The sequence below is a fragment of the Salarias fasciatus genome, chromosome 20 (assembly GCF_902148845.1).
Source record: "Salarias fasciatus chromosome 20, fSalaFa1.1, whole genome shotgun sequence".
NCBI lineage: Eukaryota > Metazoa > Chordata > Actinopteri > Blenniiformes > Blenniidae > Salarias > Salarias fasciatus.
This window is the reverse complement of record NC_043764.1, coordinates 2,843,651-2,859,810: the sequence shown is the minus strand read 5'-3', so window position 1 is coordinate 2,859,810 and position 16,160 is coordinate 2,843,651. Positions and strand designations below refer to the sequence as shown.

At 45.3% G+C, this 16,160-nt stretch overlaps 1 protein-coding gene across 1 annotated transcript; it reads right to left on the bottom strand.

Moving 5' to 3' along the window:
• Positions 1-9,498: 9,498 nt before the first annotated feature.
• Positions 9,499-14,564, bottom strand: LOC115408373 (Ig-like V-type domain-containing protein FAM187A). Its single transcript, XM_030119087.1, is given in 10 exon segments — positions 9,499-9,671; positions 9,674-9,706; positions 9,709-9,726; positions 10,117-10,169; positions 10,235-10,347; positions 11,329-11,362; positions 12,686-12,995; positions 13,741-13,830; positions 13,833-13,968; positions 14,376-14,564. Coding segments are annotated over 10 exon segments (1,149 nt in total).
• Between the last annotated feature and the right edge of the window lie 1,596 nt (positions 14,565-16,160).

The window sequence follows — 16,160 nt, the reverse complement described above, 5'->3', positions numbered from 1 at the left end:
AGATCCAGCAGCGCTATTTATAGGTCAGGACTTTGTTTTGCTTTAAAATGTGGATCTGTGATATAAAAACAGTGACACTGCTGCTTCTATCTGTTCTATCGCCACTCATGAGCTCTGTTGGCTCCTGATCAATCATTCTTTTCAAAATTCTTTGAAACATGAAAAAAACAAAACAAATAAAGCTTTATTTACATGAGGTTTGTTTCAGAAAAGTTTCACGTTTTCAAGGGAAAATGATGTAGTTCACATGTTAGACCACTAGAGGGAGCTGCTGGTTGTTTCTGTAGTCAAACCACAAGCTGCAGAGGAAGAAGCTCTAAACATTAGTAGTGTTTGTTATTTTAACGAGGACTGGTTCAGGAACTGCCTGCGTTCCAGCTCGGGGATCCGGATCTGGATCTGGATCCGGATCCGGATCGGGATACTTGACTTCAAAAAGAGTCGATCGCTGAAAACTAAACAAAACATCCGGAGCAAACCGCCACAGAACGCAGGATCCCTCTGCTCCGCCTCAACATCCTGCGTCTCCGATGAAACTGGAAAAGCTGGACGTTCAGATGAAACCAAGCAGAACATCTTCTGAGGCGAAAATCTCCCGTCACCTTCACATTTCACAGCCGGCTCCTCAGACTGCACGTTTCTCTCTCACTACTTCACCGAATCCCAAAACCACCAACACTAAAAACCGTATATTTTATTTCCTGACCATTTTCTGCTCATTTCCTGTACAGCCAGGCTTTTCTCAGACCAGAATTCTCAGTGTTTTCCTGTGGAATACTAAAGAGGCGTCATGCGCCATCGTTTGATCTGCCGCCTCTTGTGGCCATTCAGCTGGTTTGTCGTTAATTTGAGGAATTTGAATGAAGTTTGTTGACATTCTACATCTCTTGAGCTGTGAAACGATACATTACACCTGAATGAGACTTCCTCCGTCAGGAAGAAATGTTTGAGGTGAGCTGCCACCATCTTGGATCAGTGATGCTCGGAGACGCCAGCGGTAACCAGACACTGTTTCTGTGATATACTTCACCATCTGGATTCTGAAAATGCACATTTACTTCATTGTGCTTTTCTCCAACATATTGCACATTGGTTTTTTTCATATTGCAGAGGATTTAGTGATTTGACTGTTTTTGTACTTTACACTGGAATATACTTTGTTCTGACACTTTATATAGTCTATTGTTGGAATGAACATATTTCAGTCGGTAGCTAAATGCTGGTTCATCAGGGGCGTCACTGGGGTTTAGGTGGGTGGGGGTCGGCTCGCCCCCAGGAGATGCACAAGATGTTAGTGAACACAGTACATGACCACAAAATCTCACAAACTAACAAAGACTGAGAAATTATTCATTATTATTTCCTATTTAAAAGAAAAAAATACAATACAACTACAGTCATAGGTTTGGAACCCCAGCAGTCCGTGAGCCATAGCTTTGTGATCCCTGAAAAGATGTCAAATAAATGAATGATAAGTGAACAGCCTTGTTGAATCAGTAAACCTGTACAGGAGCAGTTATACACCAACAGAACCCATCAAAGGGCTGCTTGGACTTTTTTTTTTTTTTGTAGTTGGTTTATTTCAGTCTTCGTTTTACATGGAAAACACAAGTAGCATAATACTTACAACTTAAACAATACATTTGACTGAAGGGGTATAGACAGAAGTTTATCACTTGTATCGCCTACCCCAGCAACATAAATGTTACCAAGACAGCAACAAAATATATTTTCAAAAGAAAAGAACTAGTTCGTCCAGGTATTGCTTCTTCTTCTCCTTATTTATTTTTTTATTTCACCTCTCAGCGTTTCTTACCCTCACACATCTCGCACCTACACACTATTCTATGTTCAAGACACACCCAAAAATACACACTCACACACACAAACACACATGCTCAGACATTTGATTACAGTCATTTTTACACTTTGTAAGTTTTCCAGAGTAGCTTAGTTTAATCAGTAACTTTATATTTATTTATAATACTGACCTTATACATTTTTTTGAAAAGTATGAATATTTTTGGGGCCCTTTAATGTATCGTCCAGATCATTCCATAAATTGACACCTCTAAACGAAACACATCGACTTTTCAAGCTGGTCCTCACTGAAGCCGTTTTGAAAATCATGTCTCCTCTCAAACTGTACTGTCTCTCTCTGGGTTTGAACAAGACTTGGATGTAGTGAGGGAGCGTATCGTTATGAGCCTTATAAATGACAAAAGCAGTGTTTAGACTGACAATATCCTGAAATTTAAGACACTTTAATAAAAAGATAATTGGTTGGAGCATAATAGTCTACCTGAGTTACAATTCTTATTGCCTTCTTTTGCAGTAAGAAAATTGAATTCATGTTTGTCTTATAATTATTCCCCCAGGTTTCAACACAATAATTAAGGTACGGGAGGATCAGAGAGTTATATAATAATTTAAGAGCACTTTTATTCACAGAATGTATAATTTTATGTAATATGGCAATTGTTTTTGACATATTTGTCTTTATTTTATTAATGTGCATTTTCCAGCCTAATTTATTATCTAGTTTTACTCAGAAAAATTTTGTGGAGTCCACCCTTTCAATCTCTACACTGCCAATTTTAATGCAACACTGTTTGTTAATTTTTCTGTTACAAAAAATTATGGATTTAGTTTTGTTCACATTTATCGATAATTTGTTGGTGTCAAACCATTTTTTTTTAAATATCAAGTTCCTTTTCAGCAGTATGTAAGAGACTATCAAGGTCACGCCCAGAGCAATACAACCTAGTGTCATCAGCAAATAAAATACAATTAATATTTTTTAGGACATAGCGGATTTCATTTATATAGAGGATAAATAACTTTGGTCCCAGTACTGATCCCTGGGGTATTCCATAAGTAACAGGGCTTTTAACTGAGTTTTTATTACCTAGTTGTACATATTGTTCTCTTTCTGATAGGTAACTTTTTATCCAATCATGAGCAACCCCCCTGATCCCATATCGTTCTAATTTTTTTTGGTAGTGTTGAGTGGTCAATTGAGTCAAATGCCTTACATAGATCTATAAAAAATGCCAACTGAGTATTTTTGTGGTCTACTGCTGTGGTTAAATTCTCCACTAAACCCATCACAGCCATTGATGTTGACCTGTTTGTCCTGAGCCCATACTGCTGCTCACATAAACGTTGATATTTGTCAAGAAAACGGTCAAGTCATTTTACAAATAATTTTTCAATTATTTTTGAAAGCTGTGGTAGTAAAGCAATTGGTCGATAGTTACTGAATTATATGTTTGTCTCCATTTTTAAAAACAGGTATAATTTTGGCCGTTTTCATTTTTGTTGGAAAGACACCAGTTAAGAAGCTTTGGTTACAGATATATGTGAAAGGAGCAACTATATCATTCATAATTTCTTTTACCATAGTCATATCAATATCATTGTAGTCTGTGGACCTCTTATTTTTGAAAGAAGTAACAATTTCAATTATTTCATTTTCGTGAACACCTGTGATAAAAAAAGATTTTACATTTTTTGGGATTATTTTGTCATCAATTCCAGTGGTGTTAGGTGGTTGAACAATTTCATTGGCTAAGTTGGCTCCAACATTCATGAAGTAATTATTCAATGAATTAGCATTTTCCTCAGGCTTGTTGATAATTTGATTTCCCTCTGCAAAAAACTTTGGGCATCCTTGTTTTGTGATTCCCTTCCTGATTATTCCATTTAGCACTTCCCATGTTCCTTTAATGTTATTCTTGTGTTGTTCTAGCTTGTTACAGTAATTTAATCATTGATTACATTTTATAATTTTTAATAATTTGTTCTTATATATTTTGTATCCAAGTTCAGTTTCTTTCCTTCTATGTTTCATGTACATTCTATAAATATATCTTTTCTTATTACAGGCTTTTACTATCCCCCTTGTAATCCATGGTTTTCCCTGTCTTGATGTGTGTGTGATAGGTTTTTTTTTTCTTTATTTGAGTAACATGATAATAAACAAATCAAAATCACATCAACAAACAAAAATACAATGGTGGTACTCAAAGGGAGCAGGTGGAAGTTCAAAGAACTTCTAACAGAGCCGTGCACGCCGGAGGAGATCGCGCTCGCACGCTTCTGCGTTTCCTGGGAGAAGCAGGAGAGCCGGGCGGATGGTCTGGCACATGCGCGTCGTTCAAAAAGTGAGTAACAGACGTTTGGCTTCGTCTTTTCGAGAAAATCCTGTATTACACCTTTAATGTTGTCATTAATGACTTGTGAACATCTCTGGTTTTCATCTGCTCCGAACGGCGCTGTCGTGTCAACAGAACCCCGAAACGCAACAAAAGTTTTCCATTTTCATTTGAAAAGGTTGAACGGGGCTGAGTTTCTAGATGTTTCTGTGTTTCTGAGGCGTCAGACGGAGGAGGTGGAGGTCTGGAGTCCTTCGGCTGCTCGGAATGAAAACAACTAAAATAAAGCTCTTCGCACAGAATCAATATGAATGAAACAAAAAAAAAAAAAGCCAATTCCAGACAGGCTCTCCACGGGGAGCTGGGTAATTATCCTCTGAGCGCCTGTTAACTAAGAGGAGCGCCGAGTGCAGCGATGAGCGCCGACATCTTCCTCCAATTACATCAATCAACAGGACGGAGCGAGGAACAGCGAGGAGGAATCACGTCTCGGCGGCGTTCAGGAAGCTTCCAGCAGGTCGAGCCGGCTGCAGGAGCGAGTGTGTGTTCGTCTGTCCGAGCGCAGACGGCGCCGTGGATGTACTCACAGCGTGATTAATGAGTGGGGTGTGTGTGTGTGTGTGTGTGTGTGTGTGTGTGTGTGTGTGTGTGTGTGTGTGTGTGTGTGTGTGGCCAACAAGCCCCTCCCCTACAGAAACGTCTCTGCAGGTCAGAGAAAGGTGGATCCGTCGCTGCGTTTCTCTGAAATACTTTACAGCAACACCAATATTTTTGGCAGCCATGTCTTATTCACTATTTCATAAACAGACAACAGAGAGTTACTGAGTAACTGTCAATATTCACTCCAGCGCAGCGCAGCCTCGTTTTCCGTCTTTTCTGTGGAGAACGACTCAGAATATTTTCAAAAGGTTGTGTTTTCAGTGACAAGCGGAGCAGGTTCAGTCGCTCACAGGTTTCATCTTCCTCTTGGTTCGTCCTGGTTTCTCCTGATCATCGTCCTCCAGGACTGACTGAGCCTTTCGGCCAGTTTCCCCCTGAGGAGGCCCAGATGCTCCAGCTGTGCTGCTTTTCTGTTGAACCAGACCTCAAAACATTTTTTCACTTTGGGCGTCTGCTTCACGAAGATTTAGTACCAAGTCCTCAAACCTTGATCAGATCAGGCTGCAGGGGAGGAAGAGGAGGAGGAGGAGGAAGAGGAGGAAGATGAGTCACTGCGATCACAGAGCTTCTCTTCAGGCCACCGCCATGATGACTCAGAGTCAGAAAAGGATTCTTCTAATCCACAAAGGTTTATTGAATCTTTAGGCTGAGTGTCTGGATGAAAGAGTTCCTTCAGCGTTGTGTCCAAATCTTAGATTCAACGTCAGTTTTACAAGAACTGAAGGTCGACGTCCTCAAATAATCCAACAGCTGAATTATCTTTTAAGTCCTAACTGTATTAATATTATTCAACATAATTTACTCCAAAACCAAGAGAAATCCAGACTGCATTAATGTGAAAATGTTAATCTTTCACATGAAATCCAAAAAGGTAGGAAAAGATATTTAAACAATATAAATACTGAATTATGTAAAAGATTCATATTTTTGTAATTAAAAAAAAAAAGTATAAAAGTGATATAAATGGATGGTATTACTAAATATTCTGTCTGTATGTCAGATTTTTTTTTTTTTTTTTTTTGCAACCAAAAACCACAAATGTAGCAGAAAGAGGAATTCAAAGAATTAATAAGCATTAATCTACTCTCTTTAATGGAATTTACCGTTTTGAGGAAAAACAGACAAATAGAATAAATCTATGATTGAATAAATTGTTGGAAAAATAACAAGAGAAAGAATTTAATGTGATGTTTACAGATCAACATAAATCTGCATGGATCCGTGTTTGTATTTTTGAGAAAAGAACTATGAAATTAGAAAATATATAGTAAACCTATTACCAGCCGGCTCCTTATAATAAGTGAGTAACCTCCACTGAAACATGTGGGAAGTTTGATCCTACCTGTCTGCAGAAAAAAACCTCGTCCTCTGGGCTGGATGCTGCTGAATCCCTCTTCCTGGTGAGTCCAGGTGAGTCTTCCTGGTCCACCACCAGGTGAGTCCCGGTGAGTCCTCCTGGTCCTCCACCAGGTGAGTCCCGGTGAGTCCTCCTGGTCCTCCACCAGGTGAGTCCCGGTGAGTCTTCCTGGTCCTCCACCAGGTGAGTCCCGGTGAGTCCTCCTGGTCCTCCACCAGGTGAGTCCCGGTGAGTCTTCCTGGTCCTCCACCAGGTGAGTCCGGTGAGTCTTCCTGGTTCCTCCACCAGGTGAGTCCCGGTGAGTCCTCCTGGTCCTCCACCAGGTGAGTCCCGGTGAGTCTTCCTGGTCCTCCACCAGGGAGTCCGGTGAGTCCTCCTGGTCCTCCACCAGGTGAGTCCCGGTGAGTCTCCTGGTCCTCCACCAGGTGAGTCCCGGTGAGTCTTCCTGGTCCTCCACCAGGTGAGTCCCGGTGAGTCCTCCTGGTCCTCCACCAGGTGAGTCCCGGTGAGTCTGTCCTGGTCCTCCACCAGGTGAGTCCCGGTGGAGTCCTCCTGGTCCTCCACCAGGTGAGTCCCGGTGAGTCTTCCTGGTCCTCCACCAGTTGAGTCCCGGTGAGGTCCTCCTGGTCCTCCACCAGGGTGAGTCCCGGTGAGTCTTCCTGGTCCTCCACCAGGTGAGTCCCGGTGAGTCTTCCTGGTCCTCCACCAGGTGAGTCCCGGTGAGTCTTCCTGGTCCTCCACCAGGTGAGTCCCGGTGAGTCCTCCTGGTCCTCCACCAGGTGAGTCCCGGTGAGTCCTCCTGGTCCTCCACCAGGTGAGTCCCGGTGAGTCTTCCTGGTCCTCCACCAGGTGAGTCCCGGTGAGTCTTCCTGGTCCTCCCCAGGTGAGTCCCGGTGAGTCTTCCTGTCCTCCACCAGGTGAGTCCCGGTGAGTCCTCCTGGTCCTCCACCAGGTGAGTCCCGGTGAGTCTTCCTGGTCCTCCACCAGGTGAGTCCCGGTGAGTCTTCCTGGTCCTCCACCAGGTGAGTCCAGGTGAGTCCTCCTGGTCCTCCACCAGGTGAGTCCCGGTGAGTCCTCCTGGTCCTCCGCCAGGTGAGTCCCGGTGAGTCTTCCTGGTCTCCACCAGGTGAGTCCCGGTGAGTCTTCCTGTCCTCCATCCGCGGGGCCGGCCTCTCTCCTCTCCGCTCGGCTAAAAAGTCGTAGCGGGCGGTAGCATCCGGATCGCTTAGCCCAGCGGACTCGGTCCGTCCCCGAAACCGCTCTGCTCACTTTGACGGTCCTTCACAACGTCTCCTCTGTTACACGACAGGCTGACTCCTCACGGTTTCTCATGCGCCCGCTACACTTCCGGTCTTCTTCTTCTTCTTCTTCTTCGGAATAATGGCGGGTGGCGACCAATAACTTAGGTGCATACCGCCACCTACTGTGTGTCTTGGTGAATGTACTTCAGGTTACCACACTTCCGGTCTGATGCGCACGCGCCACCAATCGTGCACGTGACAAAAAGATTCAGCTCCAAAACAAAAGTATAAACTTTTTATCACTTAACCGTTTTTAACATGATGCAAAATCCATATTTTAACAAAACTCATGAAATAATGTAATTTTTATTTTATTTATTCGTGGAATGAAACCCAGCCAATAAACAAATAAATAAATAAAACATCAGTGCATCATTGTTAAGTCATTAAACATCTCAGCAAACCTAATATGCTTCTTTAGAAAACCAGATTACTACAGATAAAAAGTCTAGCATTTAGCTAAAAATGGTGCTAACCTGATTTCACTGAATCATCTGCAGCAGCTGTTTGCTGCCAGGACTCCGTTTTCATGAAGTTTTCCAGTGAAAACAGAAAACCTTTCTTCCGTTTGGGAGTATGTTTCATGCATCTTTTTGAAAATGTCTTCAACGGTGGAAGATGGGGCAAAATGTAACTTTTCAAAAAACAGGACTCTGTCTCAGTGTTAATGTGGAAAAAGGCAACTTCTTGAAAACACTCTGGGGGGAAATTTTTACTTTTTGAAAACACTCCAACTCCGTCTACATGCAAATGGAGGAAATGCAACTTTACTGACAATATGCTCGTGCACATTGTTTTTAAAACACTGTTTTGAACGTAAAACTTTTCTCAGACGAAAATACAAAAACGCTGCGTTTTCACTGGAAACTTTCTGCAGGAGGAGCTCTGCGTATGTCTGTTTTCAGGATGAGAATGAGCTTTCCAGAGGTAGAGTCTCAGGTTTCTGCTGGAAATCCTCCGGGATGAGCGGAATAAAGGAAGCAAAGCGAGATTTTCAGATGTGACGAGCAGAGTGAGAGTGAGAGTGAGAGGAGTGAGGAGGAGCGCAGCTCTGTGTGTTCGTCCTCCCGCCGGCTCTCAGGGTGAAGAGACGCCGTAATGAGACGGCGCCGGGCCAGATGGTGCTTCTTCCCTCGCCCTCGCCGTCCTCCTCTTCCTCCTCTTCCTCACCAGCAGCGGCAGCAAACTTTCAAGAGACACTTCAACACCTGAAGGTGCTGGAAGGGGCCCCGGGTGTGACGACTCATTACCGCGCTCTGTCTATTCTGAGACTGACGAACACGAACTGGAACTGCTTTCTGTTTGGACGGCTCGTTAAAACGAGGCGAAACAGACGCCGCCATGAACGAGCAGGGAGAACATGAAGCACTGAGCTGTGATACATTGTTCAAACTGTGTTGAATCCGCCTGTCAGGTTTGCAAAAGAAAACTGCTTTGAAATGTTAATTTCTACGACAACACAGTCCGATGTCGTTTCCATGTGTGGCCACAAGTTGGCGCTGTTTTTGCAATGAAACCACTACTTTCGGTTTTATCTTGAAAATGTTGGCTTAAACAGAGATTCATTTACATCCCAGTGGCTTTCAGAGTGCGTTGAGCTGAAAAACCTTGATGAGACAAAAACAGCAGCAAACATAATTTTTACGTTTCTGTTTTTTTAAATTCTGTTTCAAACGAAGACGTTCAAGAGGCTACAATTCTTTTTATTCATTTGTTAACTTATCACTAATAAATGGTCTTGATACAACAACAAACACAGTAATGTCATTGAAACCTAAACTTTAGCTCAATTATCATGGAAGCAGTTCTGTTACTATTCCACTGAACTCCTGTTGACTGGCCGTCTTATCAATACTGAAATAACTCAGAATTACAACTTCATTTCGCATAAACAGCCAGAAGGTGATTCTTCTAACGGCTGTCAGGAGTTTAGAGCGTCTTCCTCCTCACTGATGAACCTCGGTTTCAGGATTTAAACGCTGGAGACGGTTCCTCCTCCTCGCCGTCGCTGTTTGACGGAGTCTTAATCCGAATGCGTCTCTCTGGCGTCTCTCCGGTGTCTCAGTGCGATCCGGCCCCCCAGCAGCAGGCAGAACGCCGCCGCCATGATGGCGTAGGACTCCAGCAGCGTCCGAACGGCGGCCGGGAAATCGGGGGGTGGAGGAAAGACGGACGGGCCGCGGCCGAGGCGGGGGTGATCAGCAGACGGATCTCAGCAGCCCGCCGCCCGGCAGCCAGCAGACGTAGGAACCTGGGATGTTTTGGGAACAGTCCAGGTCGAGGTTTTATCTTCACAGCCCTCTGAATTACTGTCACACAAAGTGAGTGAGAAGAAACCTGCAGCGTCACATGATGCACTAAAAAGGTGTGTTGCACTGTTTGGTGAGCTCCGGCAAAAAAGACAGACGTCTCTCTCGTTCAAGAGCGGCGGAGAAAAAAAAAAGGTGAGAGGTGTGAAGACGAGACGTTTAGACTCTGACCTCTGAGGTGAAGCACAAACACCGTCACCGAAGAGCAGCAGGTCAGCGACCCCGTGACAACCGCCAGCGAAGAAAGCAGCGAGCGGCTTCGCTTCCTGTGTGGTGTGACAGCGTGTGTGTGTGCTTCTTCAGACCTGCAGATCCGTGACGCGTTCGCTAACCTGAGTCCCCGTTCTCGCCGGTGAAAGACGACGGTGGTGCCCTCGGCGTCGACCTGCAGCGGGCCTGGCGGCTCGGCGCGGCCGCTGGCGTTCCCTTACCGGTAGAGGTTGTTCGGACTCTCGGTCCCAGGCCACGGCCATGTTGGGACGGCGCCGGGCACCCAAGGTGAGCACGCCATCTGCTGGGTGGGTCAGGTAGTACACCGGATCCGCTCCGGCGTGGAGGCGGAACTGCGGCACAGGAGCAGGATCTCATTCAGGCTGCTGCAGAATCTGAGTTAGTTTGAACATTCTAAGAATGTTATGTTACACCTTATTCGATCCTCAACCTTAAAAACCAAAGGTTCAGTCTGAGTGTTTTTGAAAACTTGTTTTACTGTGATGAATATAAAAATGAAACTTTGAGCCAAAGGAACAGAAAATAAACTTTACAGTGTTTATCAGAGCAATCCAAGCCCCTCGGTCTGTCGGGAACAATTCAGATGAACATTTCCGTCTTTCTTTTCCTTTGTTGACCAAATGGAAACCGTAACATTAGATTTCTGCCCCCTTCCAGTTGTTTCTGTGTACGACTTTCTCATCTCAACTGTTCGACAGAACTGAACGTAAAGTAACTGCAGTGAAGAGGATGCAGTTTGTAGAGTGTAAACTCACATATAGAATCAACAAGAACTGTAAGGGATTCAACAGACATCGCAACAGGCACGTTTACATGCGCCAGTATAATCCGCTTATATGGCGGAGCGGATTGTAAACGCGTCATGTAAACACCTGAGTGGATCCGCTTCACTCGGAGGGGATTGTATTTCACAGCCGATTGTATGAGGTGGTCTACACCGATCGACAATCTGCTCCGTGTCTCATATAAACGCCGCCTGACAGCAGATGTTCCGAGCATGCACACCCCAGTAAGTAGTGATGCAGTAAACCGGAAGCAGGAAACAAGCAGAAAAAGCAGCGGTTGAAAAACACTTTTTTAATTAATAAAACCCCCGAGAGAACAAACACTGGAGAGGCGAGATGGAAGCAAACTGTGAAACAGCGAGTTGTACAAAGAGCTCCGTGGCAGAATACGAGCGATCGTCTGGCCGGTGTTATGGATTAACTGGTTCTTGTTTTAACGAATGACGGCGGAGGTCTGTGTAAACACATGCCGATAACAGTAGTTGTTAAAGTAAGACTCACAAAAGACTTTAAAACGTATACACTCACTGTAACTGTTGATAACTGACGTTCTCCAGAATGACTACATGTTTCAGTCATGTACTGGTCACCAGTTAACACGGGCACCAGTTAACTCAAAACATCGGCATGGAGCAGAGCTCACACCGAGACGTGGCGCTCGGCGCGGCGTTGCTCCGGCCAGGGGAGCAGCCGCTCCCTCAGCAGCGTCTCATGGAGATGTTGGGACATTATTTGAGCAGATATCAGCAGATAAAAACTCTCTGCTCGGCGCTGAGGACTGCTGCTGCAGAGAGGAAGACTGGAAGTTCCTCCAGAGACTTTGTGTGCATGTCACAGGACGCTGTATAATCCGCCAGCCCTTGTAAACACTTGTAAACGAGGATTCATCGTGGATCGCTCTGTATGCCGTACATGTATAGACACATGTTTAATACGATTGTTTACAGTCGGATTGAAAAAACACCCACGTAGACTGGGCCAGTGAAAACCCTCAGTTGGCTTTTTCCAGTCCACCTTCATTCTCTCTGGGACCCAGCAGCCACTGAGAATGTTCTTTTTCAGTCACTTCAATCCAAATACTTCGAGCGGCTGCAATGCTGTCGCATTAAAGTGTTTATCAAAGTTCAAGCATGGAGGAGACTAAACACAAGGTCACATGGGAGATTCATTGTGTGGCTTTGTTAAGAAACTGTTTCAGCTCTGAAGTGCTCAAGTCCTTGTGATTGTACGATCTGTTTGTTGAAGAGGGTTCATATTGTCGGCTCTGCGCTCTGTTCTCAGTGAAGCAAGCAGAGGATTGTCAGTAAATACTCTCTGAGTTAGAAGAAACAGCCACAAGCGTGAATAACATGTAAAAATATGGATGCAAAGCAGCGGCATTGCATGTATTGTGCATTTTTTTCCCAATAATTGCTCTCAATTGACATTTCAAGGGCCGTTCAGGGGAAACACAGCGTGGCCCACCTGTAGTACGAAGCTTTATCCTGCGTTTACTGAGCATCCAGTCGATTTCTGCTCATTCTGTTTCCCGTGAAACGGCGCTCTGGCGACATTTGGTATCATGTGACCAACGTACAGATTGAAAATTTGTGAAAAACAGTCACATTTTGGAATTTCAAGCAAAAACCTGGTGCTATGAAAAGCCTTGTCTCGCCAGTGATTGATCTGTAACTGAATTTCAGCTTCCAATGATGAACCGACTTCACTTATCTTCATGTGAAGACCAGGTGTCTTTGTGGTTCCGGTAAATGAACTTTAAATGGATTTTACTGTTGTGTGATTCATGATAATCGGGTTGGGATGTGAAGTCCTGCTCCACCAGACCAGATCCCAAAGCTGGATCACATTCACCCACAAGCACTACCTGAGGACTCCTCCGGCTCACCTGTACCCGAGAAACGCCAGCAGAGCGAGCAGCCTGGAGGAGGGCCGGTCTCCGCCGGGGCAGGTCGCCCGGCAGCTCCGAACCTCCAGCGTCGCGCCGTTTCTCCTCAGGTGGCTGAAGGCGGCGGGCAGCGCGCCCGAGCCGCACGAAGCCGTCTGATTGGCCCCTCGGTAGCGCACGTGCAGGAAGCGCGAGTGCACGTAGCAGAGTCCGACGCGGACCTGCTCTCCCGGGATCCCGCAGCGGTCGCACACCGACCAGGGCTGGAAGCCGGTGAAGACCCGGTACGGTTCCTGAGGGGGGCCAGCTCCTTCCGGTCCTCCAGCCTTCACCCTCTTCGGAATCGACCTGAAAGCAACGATGGAGGAATATTCCACCAAAACGTTTTTCTCATGTTTCTTTTCTCTTTTTTGGTTGTTGCTTATCGTGGAGCATGAATCTGACCATTGAACCAAAACAGACTTGAACGAGAGGTTAAATCCTCCCATTAATCAGTCTGTCCTGTCAATGTCTCTCTGTCTGTCCCCGAACTCCAACGGGAAAACCAGAACGTCTCCTCTGAGTCTGGTTCTACAGTAACATCCTCTGAGTGCAGCGGTCAGTAATTGGCTTCATCCTAATGCTTTGGACCAGAGATCTGAAACGTGTCCGCCACGTGCAACAAAGTTTTCAGCCTTTTTCTTTAATTTTTCACATGAATTTAAATTTTAAACAAGACCAATTCAATTCAATTCAATTCAAAAAACTTTATTTGTCCCCAAGGGGCAATTCAGAGCACGCAGAGCAGTCAGTGCATAATATAACAAATATATACAAAAATTTAAATTTAAATAAATTAAAATGACAAATATCTTAATATCATACCAGTACTATACTATACAATATACAAATACTGTCTGCAATCCTAGAGTGCAATATGCAGAGAGCAGATCGGAAGCATCTTTGGATAAGGAACTCCAAACAGGTCCGATTCAGGACGTTAGCACCACCGTCCAGGTCTGTCCTCACCTTGGACTGAACTGGACCACGCGGCCTCCTGGAGGTCCAGGTCTAGCCGTAGAAGAAGTCGTTGTGGGCGGAGCCGCAGACGTAGACGCCGGCGTCGTCGGGTCCGGCTCTGAAGATGAGCAGGCTGAAGAGTCGATGGAGAATCGACTCCGCAGGTCGCTGCCGTGGAGGACCTGCCTGCTGTCCAGGAGCTTGTTGCCATGGAGATCTGTCAGGGCTCGGGTGTCCTCGGCGCCACCCGAGTGTTTCCTGAAGAACCAAACGACCGACTGGACCTGGAAAGCACCGACAGCGTTCTGCTGACCGATACGTTCAGTCGTCTCTGTCTGGGACTGAATCGTGTCCTCAGCTTTCTCTACGTTCACAGCTTCATTTCAGACATTACTTTCTGTCTGTTATGTTCCAAACTTCTGCTTTTCTTCACTTTTACAGCTGAGAAAGAACATCATTAGAAAGTAATCAATGGCAGCTAGAGAACGTAAATGCCAGCGGACGCTCATGGCCGTTTGTGCTCAGTCATTTCAGCTTAATGCACGTCTGTTTCCCCATCGCTCATGTTCGTCACCAGGCAACGTGAGGAAATGTCACCCGGTAATGTGGACATCCAGCCACATCTCAAACAGAGGAAATAAAACAATCAAAGTGAAGATGAGCTCTGAGTTGTGGATGCGACCTGCGGTACCTGCGGCGGTTTGCAGTGACAGGGCAGCTCCACCGTGACCCCTGACAGGAACGCCGCGTTGCTGAAGGTCAGGAAGGCCAGACACGCTCTCCGGGCGAACACATCCTGCTTGTCCTCGCGGGCTTCGTAGGTCCAGGCCCCCGGAGACAGGACGAGGAGGAGGAGGAGGAGGAAGGCAACAGTCGGCATGAGGCTGATCCCAGGTCTGAGGTCCAGACCTCGGTCTGGTTTCTCCTCGCAGTTCCCTCAGCAGCTGAGAGCTGCAGCAAAAACAATCATCCTCAGCTTCGTTTCTTTTTCTCATAAGATCTTCTGACCGACCTTTTTATCTACTCCACCTCGATGAAGATTACAATAATATTGTCAGAAAGTGACCCGCAGATCATCTTCTAATGCTGTGAAGACTTGAGCCTAACCTCCGGTTGCCATGGTGACAAACTGCCGTTGCTTATCTCTAAATATAGAAAGTTGCTGTTAACCAACCCTGAGTCACAGAAATTAGCACCATAAATTACTAACACAGCCACGCGGAGGGTAATGGTTGTTTTTGTTGTTCTGTTTTTTACAGGCGGTAAAGTGCTAACGCTAATTTAACCCTGCAGAGTCGTCAGCGGCCTGTTTCTCTTCATCACATCGATGGATCGTACTCAGTCTTTAAATCCCACATGCCCATAAAATATATTTCAGGGTATATTCTATTAAAAACAGCATATTTCAGTGTACATCGCAACATATAATACACATTTCAGGGTGTATTATATTGAAAAGTGTACATTTCAGTTTATGTTATATCATATATGGCTCATTTCAGGGTATATTGTATAAAAACTGCCAAGTTCAGGCATTTGTGCTTATATAATGCCATATCAGATATTATTGCATTAAAATACAAATTTCAGGGTATATTGAAACATATAATTCACATTTCAGGTAGAGAGAGGGCCAATACCGATTATCAGTAGTCAGGGAAGTTGATAGCCAATAGTTTTACAGCCGATACTGATTTGCAGTAAAGGAAAATATTGAAAAGTACAAAGCCTCTCGGGCTTCTGTAAGCTACTCCTGTTTTGTGTTTTGTAGGCGTTTTCAATCTTTCATCATTATAATATGTGAATTCTTGCAGGAATTTCAGAGACAAATCTATATTCTGTATTGTTGAAGGCAGACACGCTGAGTACGTCTTCCAGGTGTAATTCTGACACTGCTCAGCCTCGAATGATCATCGATCAGATGATTTCTCATGATCGGACCTTCAACCCTGATCATGACAGTCCTCAAAAAGTGCGGCTGCTTCTTCGTTTGAATCACTGCAGGAGGAATGCCAGCGAGGAGGGAAGCTGGAGATGAAGTGGAGCTGAGAGTTTGTGTTTTGACCTGAGTGGATGATTGTTTCGACGTGACGCTCAGCACAGATTTTCCATGTACTTGATCAGAATGGCTCCCTCGCCTCCGTCGGGGGGCGGAGCGGCTGCCGCTGCAATCTCGCTGTGTGTTTTATTGTTGCGACTGCCAAATGTGGCACGAGGGGAAGCGGTAAACGGTTCCTCAGCTGCACTTTGGAGTCAGATGTGAGGAGGCAGCTGCCAGATAACGAGTGCCACAAGAGTTAGCAGCTCCTCCAGCGATCCGGCTCCCTCCGCTCTACTTTCCAAGCTCTTTATCTGCTCCGAGACGCTGAAATCTTCGCCAGCAGCATCTTCCTCCAGGATGAGCGATTACAATCATGTTAAGGGAAAACGCAAAACCTTTGTCCCGCCTTTGCTCGGCTTTGTGAAAATCATGCAC